The 27236-nt window shown below is 37.0% G+C and overlaps 1 protein-coding gene across 1 annotated transcript in view; it reads left to right on the top strand.

The window, feature by feature from the left end:
- eif3hb (eukaryotic translation initiation factor 3, subunit H, b) overlaps window positions 1-27236 on the top strand; it is a 133462-nt gene that overhangs the window by 2740 nt on the left and 103486 nt on the right. Inside the window, exon 2 of the mRNA XM_056479508.1 lies at window positions 15008-15164. Coding sequence (XP_056335483.1) covers window positions 15008-15164 — 157 coding nt within the window. The remainder of the gene's footprint in view (window positions 1-15007; window positions 15165-27236) is intronic.

The raw sequence follows: 27236 nt of genomic DNA, 5'->3' as shown, positions 1-27236 counted from the left end.
TTCAGAGACTGTATGAGAGGAAATCGTGAATCTATTCGTGAGTTGAGTGGTGAATTGTAACATAATTGGCAAAATGCAGGTTGCTAAAAATTCGTCATGATGAAATGTTTATAAATGTGTACATTTACATTATTAAAAGTACATGAACAATTCGGAAAATTAGTACATTTATACGTATCATCTTATCAATTATTTTCTTTTTAATTTTTCCTCTTTCTTATTTCTTCTTGTTAAGACATGCGAAATACTTTTGTTATAGTAAAGTTTGACACTACGTGCTGTAGGGGTGTCCAAATTAATAGTTTCTTCGAAGCACCGCCATGCAGAAGCAGACAATTCCGTATTGGTTCAGTAATAATCATAACCGGTTATTATGTACTGACGTAATTTATCTCATATGCGTTCTGTCGCGAGGGAGGGGAGCGCTGGTATTTACAACACTACAGGCGCCAACTACACACCAAATTTGACTGTGTGTGTGTTTTCTGGAGAGTCTTTCACTGACACTTACAGCAGAAGCCCCTATTTCTCTGCGATTGAGGGAATGAAAGTACTCCATTTCTCTCTCTCTCTCTCTCTCTCTCTCTCTCTCTCTCTCTCTCTCCCTCTCACTGTGGCCCATTTCACCTTCGTGACTTTTCCTCTCGGCTGCTGGCGTGACTGTTCCTCCCAGCTCTTTTCCTCTCGGCTGTACTCATTCCCGCGGCTGTACCTGTGCATTGTCGCGGGACCCAACCAGATTTCATGCAGTGCGGGAATATATTTCCGAATAAAGCTCGGCAGCGGTCAGTAACTCTGGTGTAATTTTAACAGAAGTGGGCGGTCTCACAATATCGCTCCCAAGCAAGCTCGCGTGGCGTGTGAGTGCGTGTGTGTGTGCGTGCGTGTGTGTTTGTTTGGTGTTGTCTATGTTTGTGTATGTGTGTGAATGAGAGACAGTGTGGTGCTGTGTGTCCGTGTGTGTGTGTGTGTTTATACGGACAGCTTGTTATAGCCACCCCCCCAATATCGAATTGAACCGAATCGATGGCATGATAATCGTAACCGAATCAAACCGTGAGACCAGCTGGTTGTTGTCAATAACTCATAAATCAGTTCACTCATTGGAAATATTCGCTTCTGATGAGAGAGACAGTATGAGAGAACATCGTGAATCGATTCGTGAGTTGAATCGTAAAATAATTAGTTTTATTTGCAAATGCAAAATGCAGGTTGCTAAAGAATCGACACGATGTCAGTGTTATTGATACGTTTGGTTTTTCTGTTAATCCTCCCTATATGAGCGCGTGCAGAAGAGCCTGATATTCACCATCTGCTGTATTTTTCTCTTTGGCTTCAGCCACCTGAGCATCAGCCATTGTTGCCCAGCTCTATTCTGTAGACCTGCTGTTCACAGAGTTTTTTAGACGAATACAAATAAGCTAAACGTATAAAGCAGGTGGATTAGAGCGACGGCTTCAGGGTGGGTAAAGCAGATTAAGCCCAGAGCTCCACGAAATCCCTTCCAGGAATATGTATCTGTGTCTCTTTCTCTCTCCGTCATATCAGACGCTTTATTTTTGACCCTTTAGGCAGAAGTTAAGCGTTATTTAAATGGTGTGAAATCAGACCTGCCTGTGCATGAGAAGCAGAAACAGAAACCTGAAAAATCAGCCCTGCTTTTGAAGGCTTTAAATATAATGGGTCACAGATGAGAGATCCTTTATTTATTTGCTTACTTGTTTGTTCATTTAATTTAATTAATTGTTGTCAACATCAAATAAAATGTCTGTAATTGTATATTGATTAAATGACTATAAATTCATACCCCTTTATTAATCAGGGGTCGCCACAGCGGAATGAACCGCCAACTATTCCAGCATATGTTTTACACAGCGGATGCCCTTCCAGCCGCAACCCAGTACTGGGAAACACCCATGCACTTTCACATTCACACTCATACACTGCGGCCAATTAAGTTTATCCAATTCCCCTATAGCGCATGTGTTTGGACTGTGGGGGGAACCGGCGCACCCGGAGGAACCCCACGCCAACACGGGGAGAACATGCAAACTCCACTCAATGACAACTGGCCCAGCCGGGAATCGAAGCAGCAACCTTCTTGCTGTGAGGTGTTAACCACTGAGCCACCGTGCCACCCGATATTATTATTACTATTGCTTAAAGTGCAATTTTAAGGCTTAGCTATGTTAATTAGGTTAACAAGGCAAGTCAGTGGACAACAGTGATTTCTTCTGTAGCTAATCGAAAAAAGGGGGCTAATAATAATAATAATAATAATAGACCTTTAGCAGTTTTTCCATTTAAAAAATACTTTTTTACTGCAGCCAAAACTAAAAAAAGAGGAAAATATAATAGGAAATAGTTAATAATAATAATAATAATAATAATAATAATAGTTTCTTTTTCCTGTTTTACGCTCTCTGCTATTGTCAAGCCTTCATTATGTCTGTATGATCAAACAACACCGTGAGGTCAGTGTGTCTGTCAGCAGGGGGCAGCAGCGCTCCACTGATTCACTGAACTGCATCTGTGCTCTTCTTCATGCACATCAGCACTTCTTCATATCTTCAGCAGTGACGCTCACTGTCAGTCTCTTCTGAACACGCTGACGACAGAGACTTATATCCAGACATCAGAGCCTACAAGCAGACAGCCCTCTGGAATATTCACTTTCATCTCAACAGATTCTGCGCTTTATATATTTATATCAGAACCTACATTTATGTATATAATGTATATATGCAAAGCTTCAGGCATTAAAAGTTACACCGGTGCCACTAAGTTCTTCAGACGCTGGCACCAGGACATGATTTGGCAAAGCTGTATGTGGTATTAATGATATTATACACTGCAAAATAGGCGGTGTTATTTCAACTCTAGCAGAGTCAAATCAACTCTGAATGAGTGAACATATTGTTTCAATATTTTCAGAGGTATTTACTTGTACAACACTAAGTTTTACACTGTGTGGAGTTCAAAAATAACTCTGGGAATTGATTGTTCCTTAACTCTAGTGTAATGAGTGAACATTTAACACTTTAACACTTTAAGAGAATTTAAATCTGTTTTTTTGTTTCTCTAGTGTACCTAGTCAACATTACAACACTCTTGATACAGATGATGAGGGAAGTCTTCAGTTATGATTCACTGATTCAAGTGATCTGCTCAGGGCAAGTCTCCACTTAGTGATTCACTGATTCAAATTATCTGCTCAGAGCAAGTCTCCAGTTAGTGATTCACTGATTCAAATTATCTGCTCAGAGCAAGTCTCCAGTTAGTGATTCACTGATTCAAATTATCTGCTCAGAGCAAGTCTTCAGTTAGTGATTCACTGATTCAAATTATCTGCTCAGAGCAAGTCTTCAGTTAGTGATTCACTGATTAAAATGATCTGCTCAGGGCAAGTCTCCACTTAGTGATTCACTGATTCAAATTATCTGCTCAGAGCAAGTCTCCAGTTAGTGATTCACTGATTCAAATAATCTGCTCAGAGCAAGTCTCCAGTTATGATTCACTGATTCAAATAATCTGCTCATAGCGAGTCTCCAGTTATGATTCACTGATTCAAATGATCTGCTCAGAGTGAATCTTCAGTTAGTGATTCACTGATTCAAATGATCTGCTCAGAGCGAGTCTCCAGTTATGATTCACTGATTCAAATGATTTGCTCAGAGCGAGTCTCCAGTTATGATTCACTGATTCAAATAATCTGCTCAGTGAATCTTTCAGTTAGTGATTCACTGATTCAAATAATCTGCTCAAAGCAAGTCTTCAGTTAGTGATTCACTGTTTCAAAACATCTGCTCATAGCGAGTCTCCAGTTATGATTCACTGATTCAAATGATCTGCTCAGAGCGAGTCTCCAGTTATGATTCACTGATTCAAATGATCTGCTTAGAGTGAGTCTCCAGTTATGCTTCACTGATTCAAAAAATTTGATCAGAGCGAGTCTTCACTTAGTGATTCACTGATTTAAATGATCTGCTCAGAGCAAGTCTCCAGTTATGATTCACTGATTCAAATAATCTGCTCAGAGTGAATATTCAGTTAGTGATTCACTGATTCAAATAATCTGCTCAAAGCAAGTCTTCAGTTAGTGATTCACTGTTTCAAATCATCTGCTCAAAGCAAGTCTCCAGTTATGATTCACTGATTCAAATGATCTGCTCAGAGTAAATCTTCAGTTAGTGATTCACTGATTCAAATAATTTGATCAGAGCGAGTCTTCAGTTAGTGATTCACTGATTCAAATGATCTGCTCAAAGTCTTCAGTTAATGATTCACTGATTCAAATAATCTGCTCATAGTTAGTCTCCAGTTATGATTCACTGATTCAAATGATCTGCTCAAAGTCTTCAGTTAATGATTCACTGATTCAAATAATCTGCTCATAGTTAGTCTCCAGTTATGATTCACTGATTCAAATGATCTGCTCAGAGTGAATCTTTAGTTAGTGATTCACTGATTCAAATAATCTGCTCAGAGTTAGTCTTCAGTTAGTGATCCACTGATTTACATGATCTGCTCAAAGCGAGTCTTCAGTTAGTGATCCACTGATTTAAATGATCTGCTCAAAACGAGTCTTCAGTTACTGATTCACTGATTCAAATTATCTGCTCAGAGTGAATCTTCAGTTAGTGATTCACTGATTCAAATAATCTGCTCAGAGTGAATCTTCAGTTAGTGATTCACTGATTCAAATAATCTGCTCACAGTGAATCTTCAGTTAGTGATTCACTGATTCAAATGATCTGCTCAGAGTGAATCTTCAGTTAGTGATTCACTGATTCAAATAATCTGCTCAGATTGTATCTTCAGTTAGTGATTCACTGATTCAGTATTGACAGCATTTCTGCTTCCCATCATCCAAATGGAGGATAAAATGGGCACCATAAGCTTCACTTTTGCTCATTACAACACATTTTTAGGTGTCTTTAAAAGACATCACACTCTTTATCATGATTCAGAGTGAATGTGAGAAAGTGAAGCTTATATACGGCCCTCGAGGGCCCTCTGAGAGCTGACAGCAGCTCTGAAGTGCAGATTAACAGTCTGAGAAGAGCCAGATTTGCTATAAACTCCAGCACTTGCACACCCAGAGTGTAAGATTGACAATAAGACTGTGACTGGAAACAGGAAGAAAAGTGAACCTGAGTTTCCCATTTGTCCTTCAGCGTCGCTCCTGATTGGCCGCTGGGCCTCGTTCTGGCGAAGGTCAAAGTGCCAACAGGAGACCAAAGCCACTTCTGCTGCAAGCTTTTACTTTTCCCAGTAAATAGCTTTTGTTGAGAGATTTTTTTTCTGTGCTTTCCAAAAGACTTTCTTTATATCAGAAACTATTAATATCAGTTCAACCATCAAAAGGCTGCATTTAGGTCTATATTGACCCAGGAGTCACACAGCTTGATGGAAAAAAAATACATTGGAAAGTTCTGTAGTTTCTCCATATGATTTGTACATGAACACAAACTAATGATCACATTTCTTCTGAATTTAAAAATATAAATGTTTTTATTGTGAATTAAATAACATAATAGGTGTTTAACACAATACAGCAGTATATTACCTTCAGAAGAGTTGAGAAATGCTCTAAAATGCTCCTAATTACATTAATTTTACTTGATATTTGAACAAATGTTATCAGATCTTTATAGAATAAATATTAACATATGACCAGGCCCACACAGAATCCGCACGCGCAGAATTCATCATTGATTCTGTTTATTTACTTGTGTAAATGTGTGTAAATTTATATTTATTCATTTTTTACATTAATTTCAGTAATATTATTGACTAATATAAAAATATTTGTTCGATTTATTTACAATGCAGTTTGTACAGTAACAAACTCCACACAGAAATACCAACCGGCCTAGTCAGGACTCGAACCAGTGACCTTCTTGCTGTGAGGCGACAGTGTATTTCAGTGTGAGTATTTTCCACTTAAATTGCAAATTTAGATTACAAAACGAAAACACTGAATCCTTTTTATAACCAGCATAGGCTGTTATTATTTTAAGCTTATTTTAATAAAGCAGACCTACTAACTCAAATCAATCGCTCCACAGAAAATAAGCATTTTTAACGCACCGCTGTAATTTCTATATCCCAGTCCCTTTATCAACATTTTTTAATACAAGTCATTATTTTAAAGATTATGACATGAGAATATGATTTTACCTCAGCGCTGCACTTTTCTCCTTCGCCCTCGCGCTGAGTTCAGGTGACGGAGTGTTGTGAAGTAGTTAAACTCTCCTCAGTTTAATTTACAGTGTCAAACTGGCACAGGAATATCAGTATATTAATATAGGCTTTGCTAAAAGGCTAATCAAATGTGGGTCTTTTTTTACAGAAGCTATAAACAGACGCTCATGCTGCGACCGGTGATGAGTCAACAATCGCATATATTTTGACTTATTTAAAGTAGGCTATAGGCTATAGCATATAATAATTTTGTGTAAAGACATTTATAAAAAAATGTAGCTAATATATCACAGGGGTTTGTATAGCAATTACAGTGGAGCATTAATTAAATCCTTTTTTCCTGTGGAGCGAAACAAACACACAGTTGTGTAGCAGATGGAGACGCACAAAAATATACAATTCAGATATTTTCGTCGGAAGAAAAATATTCTTTGAACGAATTTAGTTTTGTACAATTTGTATCTTAGTTTTTGTCGGTCAGTTATTTACAAAATAAACAAGAATAACTAATAAACTTTGAGGTGAAGCGATGTGCCTCAGCCTCCGCTATATGCCGCGGCTAAAACACAAACTGGTCTGTTAAATACAATCGTAATATAAATAAATTAAAAGTGAAATATTCAGTTTCGAATATGGAATCTTTGTTAACTGTATGATCAAAATTAAAAGAGCAGCCTATTCGAAATATTCGAAACTGAATATTTCACTTTTATTTTATTTATATTACGATTGTATTTAGTTTGTGTTTTGGCCGCGGCATATAGCGGACCCTGAGGCACATCGCTTCACCTCAAAGTTTATTAGTTATTCTTGTTTATTTTGTAAATAACTGACCAACAAAAACTAAGATACAAATTGTACAAAACAAAATTCGTTCAAAGAATATTTTTCTTCCGACGAAAATATCTGAATTGTATATTCTTGTGCGTCCCCATCTGCTACACAACTGTGCAGTGTTTGTTTCGCTCCACAGGAAAAAAAGGATTTAATTAATGCTCCACTGTAATTGCTATACAAACCCCTGTGATATATTAGCTACATTTTTTTTATAAATGTCTTTACACAAAATTATTGCTATAGCCTATAGCCTACTTTAAATAAGTCAAAATATATGCGATTGTTGACTCATCACCGTGGTCGCAGCATGCGCGTCTGTTAGCTTCTGTAAAAAAATACCTACATTTGACCAGCATTTTAGCAAAGCCTATATTAATATACTGATATTCCTGTGCCAGTTTGACACTGTAAATTAAACTGAGGAGAGTTTAACTACTTCACAACACTCCGTCACCTGAACTCAGCGCGAGGGCGAAGGAGAAAAGTGCAGCGCTGAGGTAAAATCATATTCTCATGTCATAATCTTTAAAATAATGACTTGTATTAAAAAATGTTGATAAAGGGACTGGGATATAGAAATTACAGCGGTGCGTTAAAAATGCTTATTTTTATATATCTGCGCGGTTAACCGACATACCGCATGATTTCTTCCATTACCGTCACAGCCCTAATTCAGACACACAAATGCTCCCAAATATATTATGAGGGCGCATAGATTAAATTTCGGGCGCTCATGCGACCAAAATGGTTGCAATTTCGAGCCCTGTAGTATAAGGACATGTATTCAGACCACAACTGAATGTTTGAAGAAAATTGAATGCCTTATTATTTAGAATTAGCTATTATTGATGTAAATGCAGCCATTCAAGGCGCATAATTGATTTATACCGGTATTGACGGTATTAGAAAATCCATGTCGTGGCGCAATGTCACACCGGTGATGACTATGACACCGGTGTACCGCCCACCCCTAGCGTGATGGACGCAAAGATATTTATTGGTATTATATTTATAATTATTGTACATGGTGTGATGTTCGAACCTTTAGTTTTGACTCCGAGTGGATGTTTGAGGTCGTTGATCCAGTGTAGTTGTTTTCTGAAGCTCCTGTCTGCTGTTTGCGGTGTGTGAGTGTCAGTGTGCCGGACAGATGCTCTGCAGGGACTGAAACTCAATGCCTTCCTCATTTTCACTCCTCGTCCCTGGTGGCTTCAGTTTCTGTTAGACATCAGTCTCCTCTCCACCTGTGAATGCGTGCCGTTTGCTCTGTAGTTTCTCCGGTCACCTTGTCCCGCTGGACTGGGAGCAAGGACTTTGTCCAAACTTGACACATCCGGATGTATTCATTGCTGTGTGAACTCGCTGTTTTCTACTCTGGCTGTTTTGCTTTATTTCAAGAAAAAAGCATTCTGTGGTTTTTGTGAAGGGCTTGTCAGTATTGATACCTCTAGTGTCCTGATGTCTTATGTTTTTTTTGTTATTTAAAGGGCACCTATGGTAAAAAATCTACTTTTCAAGCTGTTTGGACAGACATATGTGCATGTATGGTGTATAGACCGTCATATTGGGGTGATATAAGCACACCCAGTGCTTTTTTTTCAATTTAACAACATAAAAACGGTGGACCAATTGGAGCTGTTTTCAGATCGACCGCAACTTTACGTAGGAGAGCGGTCCCCCCGCCCACCAATATTGATTAACAGGCGCGTCATCATATCCTCAGTTTGTTGATTCACGTCCGCCATTTTCAGCGTGAGTCGAAGCGATATCACTAAAGGAACACGCTAGCTCTATTTTTAGATGCAAGGCTCATTGGGCTCAACACAAGATCAATATTCTCCACATTTTCGCTCTAATCAGAATTATTGGTTGTATCTTTAGGTAGGTTTGCAAACATGTGTACTTCTCATTGAGTCTACCTTATACTTCAGCTGTTTGCATTTCTCGCGATCCCAGAAGCTCCCTGTGATCTTAACTAGCATGCGTTTTAGAATTCTAAACATCGGTTTCTATCAGGGTACACTCAAGTCGACGGCTGGGCGCCGCGGACCGCTGCAGAAACCTATGTTTAGAATTCAAAAATGCGTGGCGCGACGATTCGGGACACTTCATGTTTCTGCCGCGCCACAGAGAGTGTCTGGTGTGCCGTGTCGCGGCTTCGAGCGGCGCATCCGGTGCCTCAATCAAAGTTAATTCAGTGTGCGTGGTTATTAGTTTCTGTGTACAAGCTCGCCACTTGAAACTAGCACACAGTTGGCTGTAAAACTATACAAACACACAAATGATTTTGTACTCTCTGCTTGGTCTGTGTCAGAGTCGTATATGTACGACTGATTGCTGAACCTCTCACTCCTTCTTCTTTCAGTCTGCCTGTCAGACTCTGTTGCAAACGCCGAGCGGGTGAGCTCATGGCCCCGCCCCCTTGTTACGTCGGCGGGAAGCCGAAACTAATCTAAATGTGAAGCAACACACCCATAAATCAGCGAGCTGTGGACACGCCCCCATTATAACACTTTTTAACACATTATAATAAACAAATCTGAATTGTGTTTTAAACTGAACCTAAACTGGCACACTCAGAACAACCATAATATTAATATTACATCATAAAAAAGAGGTAAACTAGGTGCCCTTTAAAGTCCGCATGAATTGGGAAGTTGTGACTGTTTTTGATTCGTATTGTGCAGCAGTTCCCAGAGAAACACAATGTTGAATCAGAAAACAGTGGGTGTGACTTGTTTTTCTACTGCAAGCTAATTGGATGTAGTAAAGTTGGTGTTTCATTCAGAAAGATGGGGAAATAGGTTTAGGGAGAGTTATTACAACCTAACCAAGCGCCAACCTCCCGCTCTTCCTCGGGAAGCAATACGGAAGTAACTAAAACTGCAATTCATCGACTCGCCTTTGGGGGCTGGCTCCAGAAACTCCAGGGGCCTCATGTATCAATGCTGCGTACGCACAAAAACATTGCGTACACCAGGTTTCACGCTCACGTTTGGATTTACTAACGATGAAATGAACGTGAGTGTGCGTTGGTTCACACCAACTTCATGTCTGGCGTGCGTGCATTTCTTGTGTGTGTTTGTTTTATTTCCATTGGCGACTCCTAGAGGCAGTTGTGTTAAATTGCACACTACAAAGTATTTTTGAGCCATGCAATGGCAGCTGTATGGGACGGGATCATCCGCATGTCTAGCAGGTATATAAGGTTTCCATACCATACACTGAAATAAATTATTCAAAGATGATTCCTTGGATTTACCCAATTTTTTACGTTACACAAAGTTTGTTCATTTATATTTAATCTTTAGTGGGTCAGTCACAGACATTTATGATGATGTTTTGGAATTATTGAAACAGTCCTATTTATTTTCTATATCATTAATCTTCAGAAACACTTTAAAGTCCTGCATTGTTTATTTATTTGATTGTTTTTGGTGCAGTGGTCCTGGTTGAATGTTAATGGAGCTGCTAATACTGGCTCTTTGACCTGCTGGAGTTTTGCCTAATAGGATTAACGCTCACTTATTCCCAAGCCGTCAGTTTTATTGATAATCAGATGGCAAGCAACCAAAACAGCCAATCATCTGACAAGCGGGAATTGAAGATCCTGCCAGCTTACAATCACTCACAGCGCTCTACCTGTCGCTCATGGCATTATGGGCATGAATGTTTGCTGTCAGGTTACTGATGTCCTGAAAATTAAGTGCTTTCCATTAGAAAAATGGGACCTTTCAGTGTAGAGGAATAGTATGAGGTCATGTTCAGCAATAGCAAATAAATATACACTCACGGCCACTTTATTAGGTACACCTGTCCAACTGCTCGTTAATAAAAATTTCTAATAAGCCAAGCAAATGGCAGCAACTCAATGCATTTAGGCATGTAGACATGGTCAAGATGATCTGCTGCAGTTCAAACTGAGCATCAGAATGGGGAAGAAAGGGGATTTAAGTGACTTTGAACGTGGCATGGTTGTTGGTGCCAGACGGGCTGCTCTGAGTATTTCAGAAACTGCTGATCTACTGGGATTTTCACGCACAACCATCTCTAGGGTTTACAGAGAATGGTCTGAAAAAGAGGAAATATCGAGTGAGCGGCAGTTCTGTGGGAGCAAATGCCTTGTTGATGCCAGAGGTCAGAGGAGAATGGCCAGACTGGTTCCAGCTGATAGTAAGGCAATAGTAACTCAAATAAGCACTCGTTACAACCGAGGTCTGCAGAAGAGCATCTCTGAACACACAACACGTCCAACCTTGAGGCAGATGGGCTACAGCAGCAGAAGACCACACCAGGTGCCGCTCCTGTCAGCTAAGAACAGGAAACTGAGACTACAATTCACACAGGCTCACCAAAACTGGACAATGGAAGATTGGAGAAACGTTGCCTGGTCTGATGAGTCTCCATTTCTGCTGCAACATTCGGATGGTCGGGTCAGAATTTGGCATCAACAACATGAACGCATGGATCCATTCTGCCTTGTATCAACGGTTCAGGCTGGTGGTGGTGGTGTAATGGTGTGTGGGATATTTTCCTGGCACACTTTGGGTCCATTAGAACCAATTGAGCATCGTGTCAACGCCACAGCCTACCTGAGTATTGTTGCTGACCATGTCCATCCCTTTATGAGCACAGTGTCTCCATCTTCTGATAGCTACTTGCAGAAGAAAAAGCGCCATGTCATAAATCATCTCAGACTGCTTTCTTGAACATGACAATAAGTTCACTGTACTCAAATGCCCTCCAAAGTCACCAGATCTCAATCCAATAGAGCACCTTTGAGATGTGGTGGAACTGGAGATTGGCATCATGGATGTGCAGCTGACAAATCTGCAGCAACTGTGTGATGCTATCATGTCAATATGGAGCAAAATCTCTGAGGAATATTTCTAGTAGCTTGTTGAATCTCTGCCACGAAGGATTAAGGCAGTTCTGAAGGCAAAAGGGGTCCAACCTGCTACTAATAAAGTGGCCGGTGAGTGTATTATATGATGGCAAAATAAAATACAAAATAGATTTATTTGCTATTATACTATAATGGCAATTTTTATGCTACTATATTTCAAAACCTATGAATAATATAAAGTATATCAAGCAATAACGAAAACTTTGAAACATCACGTGTATCGTCTGAATTGTCCATCGGGAAGCATGGACTGCAGTATAAATAATAAAAAGTGGACAGTCGAAGGGATTTCTGGAAAGGTTATGGAGGGAATTTGCTAGCAGGTGGATTTGGGACAATATGAAGCTTAATCTTTAATCCGTAAACTTTAATACAGATCATAACCATTTGGAATTAGAAATGTCCCCTATATATAACCGATGAGGACAGACAGAGAATGGGAAAAATGCGTGGGAAGGCTTGGGGATGTGACGCTGGTAATAACAGTGGATGAAATAGCCCAGGTGAAGAGTAAAGCATCCCACACGGCGGCGATAAGCTCAATGTTAGAGCCGAGCACTGCGTTTTTTATAGAAAAAAATCTAATTCATCTTCAGCCGAGCAGAGCAGGGGCTCCAATCTGTCCACAAAGCAGTATCGATCCTGGAGTCCGGGAGACCTGGCATCCAACACAATAATAGATTTTCAATTGTGACCACCAGCAGGCACAACCTTATTTAAATCCTAACCAAAAAAAAAAAGGTCTGAAATGAATATAGGTGAGAGATACAGTGATAAACTGTGTTCAGCAGAGCAGCGCTGAAAGGTCAGCCGGGCCCGAAGGAAAGACATGGTTAACAAGATCCTGGTTCAGAAAACTCTGTGCTTAAATCTCCCCATGCTTAACCAGGATTAAGGAAGCAATGTGGGGGAAAAAAATCAATACAAGACACCATCCATTCATCTTCAAAGCCTGATCCTCATCCAGAGCCTGTGCTTGGAAGCAATTTCTGAGAGTTAAGGAGACTTTTATAAGCAGAACCCACAGATCTTATATATAGTGGAAAGATATAAAATACCCTTTTGTCATTTATGGAGTAGATTCAACGTGTCTTTGATATTCACATCGTTCTGGTGGACTGAATATTTCATAACATTTGTGCAATGCAATTAAATGAAATTAAAATACTCCTATGGGAAATGCTTTTTGGATTGTTAAGGTTGGATTGCTGATGAAGTGTGAGGTAAAGTCGAGAATTTTTTTAGGATGGAGATAAGTGAATAATGCATACATAATGTTACATGAAAACTTAAATAACTTTGCATAATAAAGTACATTATTTAAAAATGTGAATTATAATACTGCATAAGGACGACACAATGGTTAGCACTGTCACCTCACAGTAAGAAGGTCGCTGGTTCGAGTCCCTGCAAGGTCAGTTGGTATTTCTGTGTGGAGTTTGCATGTTCTCTCCGTGTTGGTGTGGGTTTCCTCCAGGTGCTCCGGTTTCCCCTACAGTCCAAACACATGCGCTGTAGAGAAATTGGATGAAGTAAATGGGCCGTAGTGTGTGTTTGTGTGAATGAGTGTGTATGGGTGTTTCCCAGTACTGGGCTGCAGCTGGAAGGGCATTCGCTGTGTAAAACATAAAGGGACTAAGCTGAAGGAGAATGAATGAATGAATACTGCATAAGCTTAAATGATATAACAAATAATTGAAAAATAAAATAAAAAAATGGCAATATGTCTTGCCAACGGAAACTAAGTTAGACTGAAACAAAATAAAACAAAACAAAGACAAAACAAACAAAAACACAAAGCAAAAACACAACAAACAAACACAAAACAAATCAAAACAACACAAAACACAAACACAACACAAACACAAAAAACATAAAACAACACAAAATAAATCAAAACAACACAAACACAAAACAAAAACGCAACAAACAAAAACACAAAACCAAAACAAATACAAAACACAACAAACACAAAACAAACAAACACAAAATAAACACAAAAGAAAAATACAAAACAAAAACACAACAAACAAACACAAAACAAATCAAAACAACACAAAACACAAACACAAAACAAAAACACAACAAACAAACACAAAACCAATCAAAACAACACAAAACACAAACACAACACAAACACAAAAAACATAAAACAACACAAAATAAATCAAAACAACACAAACAAAACAAAAACGCAACAAACAAAAACACAAAACCAAAACAAATACAAAACACAACAAACACAAAACAAACAAACACAAAATAAACACAAAAGAAAAATACAAAACAAAAACACAACAAACAAACACAAAACAAATCAAAACAACACAAAACACAAACACAAAACAAAAACACAACAAACAAACACAAAACCAATCAAAACAACACAAAACAAAAACACAAACAAAAACACAACAAACAAACACAAAACCAAATCAAAACAACACAAAACACAAACACAAAACAAAAACACAAAAACACAACAAACAAACACAAAACCAATCAAAACAACACAAAACAAAAACACAAAACAAACAAAAACACAAAAACAAAACACAACAAACAAACACAAAACAAAAACACAAAACAAACAAAAACACAAAAACAAAACACAACAAACAAACACAAAACACAAACACAAAACAAAAACACAACAAACAAACACAAAACCAAACCAATGTTTGGACTGTGGGGGAAACCGGAGCACCCGGAGGAAACCCACGGCAACACGGGGAGAACATGCAAACTCCACACAGAAATGCCAACTGACCCAGCCGGGACTCGAACCAGCGACCTTCTGACTGCGAGGCTGCAGTAAATTGTCTATTTTATAAATGTCTGTGATGCAGCAAGTCCAGAGACTGTGACGTACAGCATGATTTTATATAAAATTCACTTTAATGTCATAATTTAAGCGATGTGACTAATAAGATAGATGAACGAATACTTTCTCAGTTCAAATGAGTAACTACTTAAACCTGAACAGAATTACATTTGTCACGACTTAGCAAGCAGAGTTGGGTCAGCTGTGATTGTGGTTATGTTTCTGTGCTTCAGGTGGTGATGAAGATCATCAAGCACTATCAGGAGGAAGGTCAGGGCAGTGAGGTGGTGCAGGGCGTTCTGCTGGGGCTGGTAGTCGAGGACCAGCTGGAGATCACCAACTGCTTCCCGTTCCCTCAACACACTGAGGATGATGCTGACTTTGATGAAGGTAGGAGACTGAAGCAACACTTCACTGGTATCCTCCAGGATTTCATGAAAAAAATGTGATTTTTTTTTTTTTTAAACTAAAATAATTGATTACATGGTTTTGCGAAATTTGCGGCAAATTTTGTGGTGCTTATTTTTTTGTTTTGCTGTGAAAAATACACAAATCTACACAACTTAATTCTTTATTAATTTTTTGACCTCAAGAATCATTGATTTCTGTCATTTATATAAAGGAAACACTGAGAGAAACAGAGAGAAATAGACTGTACTCGTAATAATAATAATAATATTAATAATAATAATAATAATAATAATAATAATAATTCCTCACATTTTTATAGCGCTTTTCTGAACACTCAAATTGCTTTACACATTTTTGAGTGGAATCTCCTCATCCACCACCAGTGTGCAGCCTTCACCTGGATAATGCGACGGCAGCCATATTGCACCAGACCGCACACCACACACCAGCTGATTGGTGGAGAGGAGACAGAGTGATAAAGCCAATTATAATATGTGGATGGTTAGGGGGCCATGATGGACAAGAAGCCAGGATACCAGGGTTAAACCCCTACTCTTTTTCGAAGGACATCCTGGGATTTTTAACAACCTCGGTTTAACATCTCATCCGAAAGATAGAAGAGATAGAGTCCCCATCAATATATTGGGGCGTTAGGACTCACACAGACCAAAGGTTGAGCACCCCCTGCTGGTCTCATTAACACCACGTCCGGCAGCAACCTAGCTTTCCCCTGTGGTCTCCCATCCAGGTACTGACCGGGCACAGCCCTGCTTAGCTTCCGTGGCGACCATATGAGAGTTGCAGAGAGCTAGCTGCTGGTAAAGCCGCTGGATCATATTTGAAAATGATGCATCCGTGTTTTTTGACTTCTAATTGGACGCGTTGGTGGACATGATGCATGATGTGTGAGATGGAGAGAGTCATGTTTTTTCCTGTTAATATTTTTAATGAAGCTGTTCCCAAACATAAATTTAAAACAAAACAATCTGAAAAATGAGTGTGTAATACAATGAAATGACACAAGGAGGAAGTACTGAACTACTGAAATGTATTTAATACTTTATATAAAAGGCTTTTTTAATGATGGCAGCTTAAAGACACCTCATATGGAGAATGAAGTCACATGCATTGCTCAGGTGTGAGTTTTGTCCACAGACTTCAACAGAGTGTCAAAATCTTGATGGTAGGGCTGCACGATTCTGGCTAAAATGTGAATCACGATTTGTTTTTTTTGCTTAAAATCAAGATCACGATTGTTTCTCACGATTCTTTAGATGTAAAATAAAGGTTAATATGAGTAGGCTATTATTATTGTTACGTGGAACATATCGTCATGTGGGATTATAGGTTCTATCAGCGTTCTGAATGATTTTGAGATATTGAGCTTCAAAGTTTTTGCAATCCATAGGAAACAGTATGTGTGTAACATTTGTTTTTTTTTTAAAAAGTCTGAAAATGTAAACAATAAGTTGTCATTTAATAAGAATACAGTATGTCAATAACTCAAGTTTGAAAAAAAGGTCAGATAGAACCTTATATTTCTAAAGTGACGATATGATAAAACAGCAATAATAATATTAGGCCTGTGTGTAGGTCTACTGCTGCTTAAAATGCTAAATTTTGTACAGTCATTATGGTGGACTTGAACAGACTTTCAATATGTCCTGTTTGTTAATTCACAGTAAAATGAAGACATCAGAATATAGCTATTCATAATTATAAAGTTGCTTTATTATGTTTAAGACATGTGCTTGTCAGCTGTCATTGACAGCATTATTAGACCATTTGTTTTCACTGGTAAAATGAGACATTTTGTCATTATCAGATTCCTTCTTGCATTATATTCAACATTATATCGGCTAGAGTAGTTATATTGACACTGTTAAACATTTACTTTCATGCACAACACTGTGTGTTCGCTATGAAAAAAAAAACAGATCAAATGCTAGTCGTAATCATAACTGTAAAATGCGATATGATCATTTAAATGATGTGCGGCCAGTTTCATTTTCATTTCCTAGTGCAGCTCATGGCTGATAACAGCACATAATATTAGACTAGATATTTTTTAAGACACTAGTATTCAGCTTAAAGTGCAATTTAAATGCTTAATTAGGTTAATTAGGCAAGTGATTGTATAACAGTAGTTTCTTCTGCAGATAATAAAAAAAAATGCTTAAGGGGGGTAAAAATATTGATCTTAAAATAGGTTTCAAAATATTTAATAAGACCAATAAGTAATTAATAAGACCAATAAGACCAATTAATAATAAGACCAATAAGACTTTCTCCAGAAGAAAAAATATTATAGGAAATACTGTGAAAAATTCCTGAATCTGTTAAACATCATTTGGGAAATATTTATAAAAAAAAACAATAATTTTGACTTTGACTTTTGACTGATAATTGTTTTACATTACAATTATGACCAAAATAATCGTGATTATGATTTTCCTATAATCAAGCAGCCCTATTTTGATCTTTAATTATTAGCTAGCACTATTCATTCCAGATAAATTTTTTAAATGACATATCACTAACAGATCCTAAAGTAGAACATAATTTTTGTTGCTGTGTTTGTGTTATTTACAATTTTACCCATTGCTTTGTATTGCTTTTCCTTGTATTTATGCTCAAAGTAATACTCAATGCCACCCAGATGACTTTCTCAGAAATGTAATCTTCATCTGAATATATTGTGGGCTCCCTGAAGAAGTGTTGAACTAACCATTATAAGCAGCTTTGGGGAGAAAGCCAATGACTCTGATATGGATATTGAGATGAGCTACATTAAGTTCTGATGGAGTGCAGATAAAGAATATACACAAATATGATTTCTGGGAATGCTGCAAATGTGTTCACCGTTAGATAGCGATCCTGCGCTATTTAGATCGTTCTGCCTTAAATCCTGTCTGATAAGACTGTCAACAACTTTCTGATTCAGTAAGCAGCCATTTGATTAGAAACACACACTTACACTTCTTCCACTTGTTTTTTTTTATTCTTTTGTGTATTTCTAGCTTCTTTTTCAGGATGTTGGTCAATTTCTTTTTAATATATGTATATGTATATGTGTGTATGTGTATATATATATATATATATATTTTAAGGGTGTAACGATATGTGTATTCATATTGAACTGTTCGGTACGAGACTTTCGGCCTTCCCGGCTGTCATGTTAAACAGTAGACCATCGATTTTGAACTCAGAATATCACTTTATTAAAGCGTGCACTCATTAGCAATCTTGCTGCCTTCTGTGTCAGTCTGCTCGTGCTGACTCCGCCCCCATTGCCCCAGCAACCTTGGACACAATTCAGTCAATCTCAATAACCTGTTCACATATCACCACACCTGCCCACCTCCAAACACTACTCCAGTCAGGCACGCGCTACACTAGCTCGCAAAATGGCTAGTAACGTTAATGTAATCCCAGACATCCCAAGTCTCCCGGAAGTTTTGGGAGACTCCCGAACGGCCGCAAACGAATAATAATTTTATAATAACAATAATAATTTGATAATAATAATAATTTTATAATAACCCCTCTCCACCGCATCCCTCCCAGCTCTTCAGGTACGTCGGGCACAACTCACCCCCGCCGCGATATTAAATAGAACAAAGTGCAAGATCCTTATTTATTTATTTATTTATTTATTTATTTATTTATTTATTTATTTGTGTTTTCTTTATTTGTGTATTATTGCTTCATTTCTGTATTTATTTCTGTATTTATTTATTTATTTACTTAATTTTTTTCTGTTTGTTATATTGAATAAAACAGTGCAAGATCCTTTTTTATTTATTTATTAATTCAGTTATTATTTTTGCGTATTTATTTATTTGTATATTTATTTGTGTATTTATTTATTTGTGTATTTATTTATTTATTTATTTGTATAATATTTATTTATTTGTGTATTTATTTATGTGTATTTATTTGTGTATTTATTTGTGTATTTATTTATTTGTGTATTTATTTATTTGTGTATTTATTTATTTGTGTATTTATTTGTGTATTTGTATAATATTTATTTATGTGTATTTATTTATTTGTGTATTTATTTATTTATTTATTTGTATAATATTTATTTATTTGTGTATTTATTTATATGTGTATTTATTTATTTGTGTATTTATTTATTTGTGTATTTATTTATATGTGTATTTATTTATTTGTGTATTATTTATTTATTTGTATAATATTTATTTATTTGTGTATTTATTTATTTTGTGTATTGATTTATTTGTGTATTTATTTATTTATGTATTATTTATTTATTTGTATAATATTTATTTATTTGTGTATTTATTTATTTATTTGTTTTTTGTTTGTTTATTTGTTCAGTTATTAATTTATTTGTGTAATACTTTGTTTATGAATTTAGGTCTTCATTTATTTGTGAATTTATATCTTTATTTATTTGTAAATTTGTGTATTTATTTATTTGCGTGTTTGTGTATTTATTTATTTGTGAATTTATTTATTTATTTATTTTCTGTTTATGATATTGAATAGAACTAAGCATAATGTTCTCCTTTTCCCCCCTATTGTTGCATGCAGTAATGAATGCAAGATGTAAATTAAACAAAATATATTTAAATCCCACCAGGGTGAATTTTAATTTCTCTTTTATCACTCGTCCTCGCATTTTGCCACACATTAAACTCTTCTACAAGTCTATGCTTTTGTGTTTTATCACAGCGCAGCCTCCGTTTTACAGCCTGCCAGCCTGTCAGTGATCACCAAGGCAGAAAAACGTCATCGCCAATAGTTGCGCTAGTAAACGCTGGAGTAAATTGCAGTGTAATTCAACAGAAAGCTGTATCGCAGTGAATGTTTGGGCTCCGTTTTTTATAGGATGAGAACGGAGGGTTGTTTATTTGCTTTTTTTTTACGGCCAGCGAGATCTCAGATGTGGGCAGAATGAGGCTGGGTTGCATTATTAAAAGTGTGATGGGCTGTAGAGGCTCAGAAATGGAGACCGAAAAGGGACCAAAATTGATCAGGGTGCTGTTTTTTTGAGGGCCAACAAAATCGAGCCTGTGTATGTATGGCAACGGGGGGAAATGTTCTGTTATTTTGTCAGTACTCATTAGGACATATAAAGTTTGAAGGATGACTCTCGTGTGGAGAATGACGTCACATGCATTGCTCAGGTGTGAGTTTTTTCAACAGAGTGTAAAAATCTTGATGGTTCTGTGGATCTCGTCTATCATATCTGAGCTTTATTTTGTATTCTCTATTGGATTCAAGTCAGGTGATTGGTTGGGTCAGTTTACAGCTTGATTTTCTTTCTCTGAAAGCATTCGAGAGTTTCCTTGGCTGTGTTTTGGATCATTAGCCCCTTTCACACAGTGGTATATATGTGTAAAATTTCCGGTCTTGTTTACACAGGCACGGACGTTCTGGAATTTTTCAGGAAAAGACCATTCACACATCCATTCCAAAACACCGGTAAATTCTGACATCATTAACCAGGAATGACCTATAAACGGCAGTGCTTGTATTTCTAAACATAAGGGGTCGACCTTTTCTTGATGGTTTCACTTTTATTTAAATATTTAAAGCTTTAGCATTCATGCATCTGCTTTGTGAGACCTCCAAAGGCAGAAACGCGATCTGCAGCTAAATGTTTACACATTTAATATATATATATCAAATGTGTAAACATTTAGCTGCAGATCGCGTTGAAGCTAATGGTTGTAACGGTCGCTTTATGTTCGATATGCATTGTGTATAAATGTCCCCTTATATATATATATTTATACAGGGGACATTTATCCACAATGCATAACGAACATAAAGCGACCGTTACAATATCACAATAATTGAAAAACAGAGCAATCACTACCAGACTGCTGCTGTGTTTGCGATAAGGAGGGACGATGCTGAATCCAGCTTCTTATTCGCAGCTTCTTATTAACTCTACCTGGTCCACCTTAAAAACTGCGACACTTCAGTTTTTCAGCTTCTTATTCGCGCTCAAGAAAACACCCCGAGCAAGAGCTTATTATGCACTCCTGGCTCCATCTTGTGGATAGACAACATCAACCGTTTTTGGCTGCCGACGAGCTCTCTCAGAAATTGTAAATATTTTAAAGTAGGCACTATTCTTACAAATAAACCGCATAGTTGCAATCTAAACAACTATATTCTTGACTAAAAAAGCCTTAAAAGTACATTATGTTGTCTAACAACAGTAATATTTGTCAAACTGTAGCGTCTCTGCTTGTTGCTGGCTGTATGTGGGCGGAGTAATACACAGTGAAGGGTGAAGAGGCCTTTGTGTGATGTTACTGGCAAAATATCGCACGGCTATCAGCCAATCAGATTTAAGAACCAGACAGAACTGTTGGTATAATATATATTATATATATATATATATATGTATATATGTATATATGTTGATCTGTGTTACCTACTCAGAATGTGCTACCGGTTCAATCGTGTTGCATCTAAAAAAAAAACAGGGGTAGCTCATCTTGTTGTCTTCAAATGCCTATCAGAGTGAACTGAAACCTTAATTTTTTTATTTAATTGGTTTATTTTTTAACTACCACCTCAAATCAGGGTGTAGAAACCAGGGTAGCACATCTTGTCAGCTTCAAATGTCAATTGGAATGAAGTAACACTCACAGTAGTAACAATAAGCAAATTAAATATTAAAAAATTGAAGGTGGTCGTTCATCCTGAGTGATGGTCAGAACACCGGCTCTAACTGTGTCTGTGTTTTTGCTGAGTGACGTCATGACTCAAACACTCAAAACTGTCTTTAATGATCATCGATTCATTTATCAAGAGGAGCTGTGTTGGTTGTAATTGTAAGTGTGAAGCGTTGAGCCTGGAGCGCCGCATCTGCAAGTGTACATTAACTCAGTGACTGCGACACTGCCTGTGGTGTGTGTCCTCGCGCTTCATTTACTCGCTACAGGGTAGGTGTGTGTGTGTGTGTACATATGACAACGTGTGTTTGAGTGACCCTGTTTCTCTCCCGTCTTTAGCCTGTAGGGCCTCGTCTGACAAATTACAGCGTCTAATGGATATTTAAACACCCTTCATATGCAAAGCAGGAGCCCTTGAACTGTACGCGCTGCAAAAGGTGTAAATTCACTGTTTAATGAGCAGCCCAGACTCTTGCGCTTGTTTTTCCTGCAAGGCAATTGCTTTATTTATTACTTGAGTTCCCACTTGAGTTTAAATTTTTTACCAAGTTATTTATTGATTTATTCACCTCTTAAAAAGCTACTTCATTATTGTTTTGACCTCTCTTGAAAGGTATTTAATTAATCATAATAATAATTATTAGTATTTTTAATAATTTGATGTAGTTTTTACATTTACATTTGTGCAGATATGTGTGCATGTACAGTTGAGGGAAAAATTATCAGCCCTCCTGTACAATATCTAATCTTTTTATAAATATTTTGAGAGCAAGGACTTTTTCACAGTATTTCCACAGTATATAAGTCTTATTTGTTTGGGTTTGGCTAGAATAAAAGCAATTTTTTAATTTTTAAAAAGCATTAAGCTCAATATTATTAGCTCCCTTAAGCAATAGTGGTGTAATGGATCACAAATCTCACGGTTTGGATCACGTTACGGTTTTTTAGTCACGGATTGGACTATTTTTTTGGATCAGCCAAAAAGGGGAGGAGACAGATGTCATTTGCTTTCCCTTTATTACAAAAACAGTACTGCAAGAAACATTTGGTTTTACCAAACAGAACTAGAACCTGTAATTTTATTAAAAATAAAAAGAAGAAATAATCAGCTGAATAAAAATAAATAGTAAAATATTCAGTATTGGGAAAATGTACTGTTACTACTACTGTTGCTAATAATGCTAAAAGTATCTAAACAACAGTATCTAAAGGTAAATGTAACATATAATGTATATATAATTTGTACAACCCATATTTTATTAGTCTCATTTTCAATAAATGAATCAGTTATACACTCCTAAAACTTCATGTTTCATTCCTAGATGATCATTTGTGAAGAATTATTCAGTGGCATATTTTTGATGGCTGGGTGTCGCCACCTAGTGGTTAAATAATGTAATTACTGCCTACAACTTTCATTTTTGAGCGTCAAGTTAAATGCATATGATGGAGATTTTAAACTTTACCATAAACATCAGGGGTTTTATCTAAACTATAAACTGTTATCCCAGAACTTCTGTTTTATTTGACTGTTTGACTGTTTTTTTTTCTTCACTTTCGCCATTAGTGAAGTTTTTTTTTTCCCTCTCCGCTGTCGCCACTGGCTTGCATGGTTCAGGATCTGTAGAGCTGCGCATCATTGGATTTGCTCTTCAGTATTTTGACTCTCAGTAGTGATTATTAAACCACACTGAACTGAGCTAAACTGAACTTAAACACTACAAACTGAACTGCACTGTTTCAATTCACTATAATCTTCTATGTGAAGCTGCTTTGACACAATCTGCATTGTAAAAGCGCTATACAAATAAAGGGGAATTGAATTAAGCTGTTTGCATCTTCATAACTAGCTCAAAAGGCTAAAGACTCAATCTCTTTCTTGATTCTTGCATTTTTCAAACACAGATTTGAATGCAGCGATTCGTAGGATTAATAAACACACACAAATCAGCATCATTTATAATTTATGTTGCGTGGGTGTTGAGAGCCCGATCTTTTAATGATTAATCGTGCAGCTTACACTGAATGCATTAATGCAGGTGAAACAAGTGACAGAAAACACCTTTAATAACCTAAGAAACCCAACACATCACGGATAACCTACGACAACTTTCTCCGTCATCATTATATTTTACAGCAAAGCCTAAATGCTTTCAAACGTGTGACTTGAATGACGCTAGAGGTTATCAACTGTGATACGTTACACCCCAATTAAGCAATATTTGTTTTAGATTGTCTACAGAACAAACCTAGTTAAGCATTTAAATGTCACTTTAATCTGAATACTGGTATCTAGAAAAATATCTAGTCAAATATTATGTGCTGTCATCATGGCTATTAGAAATGAGTTATTAAAACTACTATATTTAGAGATGTATTGGAAAAATACTGCTGTTAAATCTAATAAATAAGAGTGTGAGTTGAAGTCGTTGGCCTTTCTCCATCTAGTTCAGTTTATTTCCAAGGCTGTTTTGATTTTTGTCCATTATGAAAAGCTGCCGGTGACCTGATGTGACTTCATCAGTTGTCTCTATTTTTAGCTGGTGTTTGACCGACTCAAACAGAGCCAGAGTCTTTCAGGATTGAGTCTTATCTGATGTGGGAGTGCAGGTCTGCTTTGGAGAGACTGAAACTGGAGGCTGGAACACCTAAAGAGTCTAATACAAACATTCACAGGCCTCCGAGGAACAGATAAGCTTTGTCTGTGACCTTCCGTTTGCGGAGTCGGAAACAGACATAAGAAGAGCTTCAGATTTAACTCTGCATGTTTATTAAGTCTGTGTTAAAGGGCCAGTGCACCTTCAAATTAAAAAGGTGCTGTTAATGCTCTTAAAGGGACAGTTGACCCAAAATAATATATTTAGTCACCCTTTATTAGTTTTAAACCTTTGAGTTTCTGTTGAACACAAAAGAAGATATTTTGACAAATGTTGGAAATCGGTAACTATTCATTTAATTAGTTTTTTTCTACTATTGAAGTCAATGGTTACCAATTTTTTTACTTTCTGTGAAATATTTTTGTTAGTGTTTAACAGAGGAAAGAAACTCATGTGGTGGTAAATAGTGAGTATATTCTACTAGATATTTGTTAAGATACTTGTATTCAGCTTAAAGTGCAAATTAAAGGCTTAATTAGGTTAAGGAGGGAAGCTAGGTTAATTAGACGAGTTATTGGACAACAGTGGTTTAATTTGCAGAGTCGTAAACAAACATAAAAAGAACTTCAGATTCAACTCTGCATTATTATCTGCATATATATTTATAAGTCTGTGTTAAAGGGCCAGTACACCTCCAAATTAGAGATGCTGTTAATGCTTTTGAAAGGGACAGTTCACACAAATATGAATATATTTACTGACCCCTTTATTTGTTTTTAAACCTTTATGAGTTTCTGTTATCTGTTAAACACAAAAGAAGATATTTTGAAAAATGTTGGAAATCGGTAACCATCGGAATCTGCGTCTCATTTCGGCAGTCTGCTACTGTCCACCAGAGGTCACATTTCGGTCACGGAAGCATGCTTTGAGAGCCTTTCTCACTGAATGAATGAAATACGCTGTTTTCCAGCAAGGCAACCCGAGGTGCTGAAATATAATTGGCTAAACTGGCATTGGGCAGGTTAAAATTACCAAAACAAAGCCAGCGTTCTGGCACGGAAAACACATGTTCAAAGCAGAAAAATATCTGACTTCAGCATTGTCTTTCAGATAAACAGGAATGTTCACTGAGCATGTATCTGAAATATCTGCAAACATATTATGGTGTTTTTCTGCTTTAGAAGAGTCAAAAACGTACACACAGCACCTTTAATGTCAGGAAATAAAATGAATTATTACCTTGTTATTTATTTTTAAAGCATTAAAATGATTGGGTTAATTTGAAAGGAAATTAACGTGTTTCTTATTTATTTTCCCTAGAGAAGGTCATGGTGCTTCATCCTCAAGCCTGTAAAAATGCTCTTGTATTTGTGTAGCGCGTTCTGTAAGTGGCAGCAGTGTTATGCTAATGTGCGTGAGATCTCCTCAGGGGATTGTTTCTCTCTACATGCTTTGACACAGCCATGATTTGATTTCATGGGCCTGATTCTGTACAAATTTGTAAACGTGAATGGAAAACCCTAATGTCTGGTTGGTAGCACACGCGTTTGTCTACTGCATTTTGTGTTGTTTTGCAGTTTATTTCTGTAGCTTCTAGTCAGAGAGAGTTCACCGCTGCCACTGCTGAAGGCGAAATAATGCGTATGAACTCTTTTTAAACTGTGTTTACCGCAGTAATTGCGAGCAGTTTCTCTCCATCAGTCATGTTTGCTGCAGATGTGTTGTTTTCTGATCTGTACTCATAGTGCTGCTGATGTTTTTTATTTCTCAGACCATTTTTAAATGTTATGGGATTTGTTTCTAAATACATCATTAGCAAAGTGCATGTCATGATTTTGCCAATTATGATGCTGGATGTGCAGCTATGTTGATCCTGGAAAATCATTTTTGTTGGAAAAATGTAATCCATACCTATTCCCTACCCTAAACCCAACCATAACTGTTCGTTATTCCCAAAATCAGAGGTTAATACAGGGTGTCTGCTGGGTCTTAAAAGTCTTACATTTAAAAAACTACATTTTAGGCGTGGGTGGCGCAGTGGGTAGCAGTGGCATTTCTGTGTTTGCATGTTCTCCCCATGTTCGTGTGGGTTTCCTCTGGGTGCTCCGGTTTGCCCCACAGTCCAAACACATGTGGTACAGGTGAATTGGGTAAGCTAAATTGTCTGTAGTGTATGTGTGTGAAAGAGTGTGTATGGATGTTTTCCAGTGATGAGTTGCAGCTGGAAGGGCATCCTCTGTGCTATACATATGCTGGATAAGTTGGTGGTTCATTCCGCTGTGGCGACCCCCAGATTAATAAAGGGACTAAGCTGAAAAGAAAATGAAATGAATGAATTTTAGGCCTTAAAAACTCTTAAATTCACTGAAATATTGTATTGTAGGTCTTAAATAATTTTAAACGGGTTTTTAATTTTGCTTTGTCCAAGTAAAAGTTTCTCAATTGGGCTAACATCCATCCAATGACCAACAATACATCTTAATAAAACCTGTTTTTTATGTTTAAGTTTTTTTTATTGCAATTCACAACAGCTGTTAGACATTTTACAGCAAATCCTCCAAATTAAATTCCTAATCAGGGGGAAAAATAAAACCTAAAAACAGTTACACTAATTCCTCATGATATACTGGGCATTAGTCAAAAAATCCTTAGTCTTTAACCCCTGGATAAGTTTAACATTTCATTCTTAATGGTCTTAAAAAGTCTTAATTTTGTCTATTTGAAACCTGCAGAAACCCTGAAATAATAGTTGGATAACAATATGTAGAAGTGCATAAACCTAACCGTAA

The sequence above is a fragment of the Danio aesculapii genome, chromosome 19 (assembly GCF_903798145.1).
Source record: "Danio aesculapii chromosome 19, fDanAes4.1, whole genome shotgun sequence".
Classification (NCBI taxonomy): Eukaryota; Metazoa; Chordata; class Actinopteri; order Cypriniformes; family Danionidae; genus Danio; species Danio aesculapii.
The sequence above is the reverse complement of the archived record's forward strand: the minus strand, read 5'-3'. Positions and strand labels throughout refer to the sequence as shown.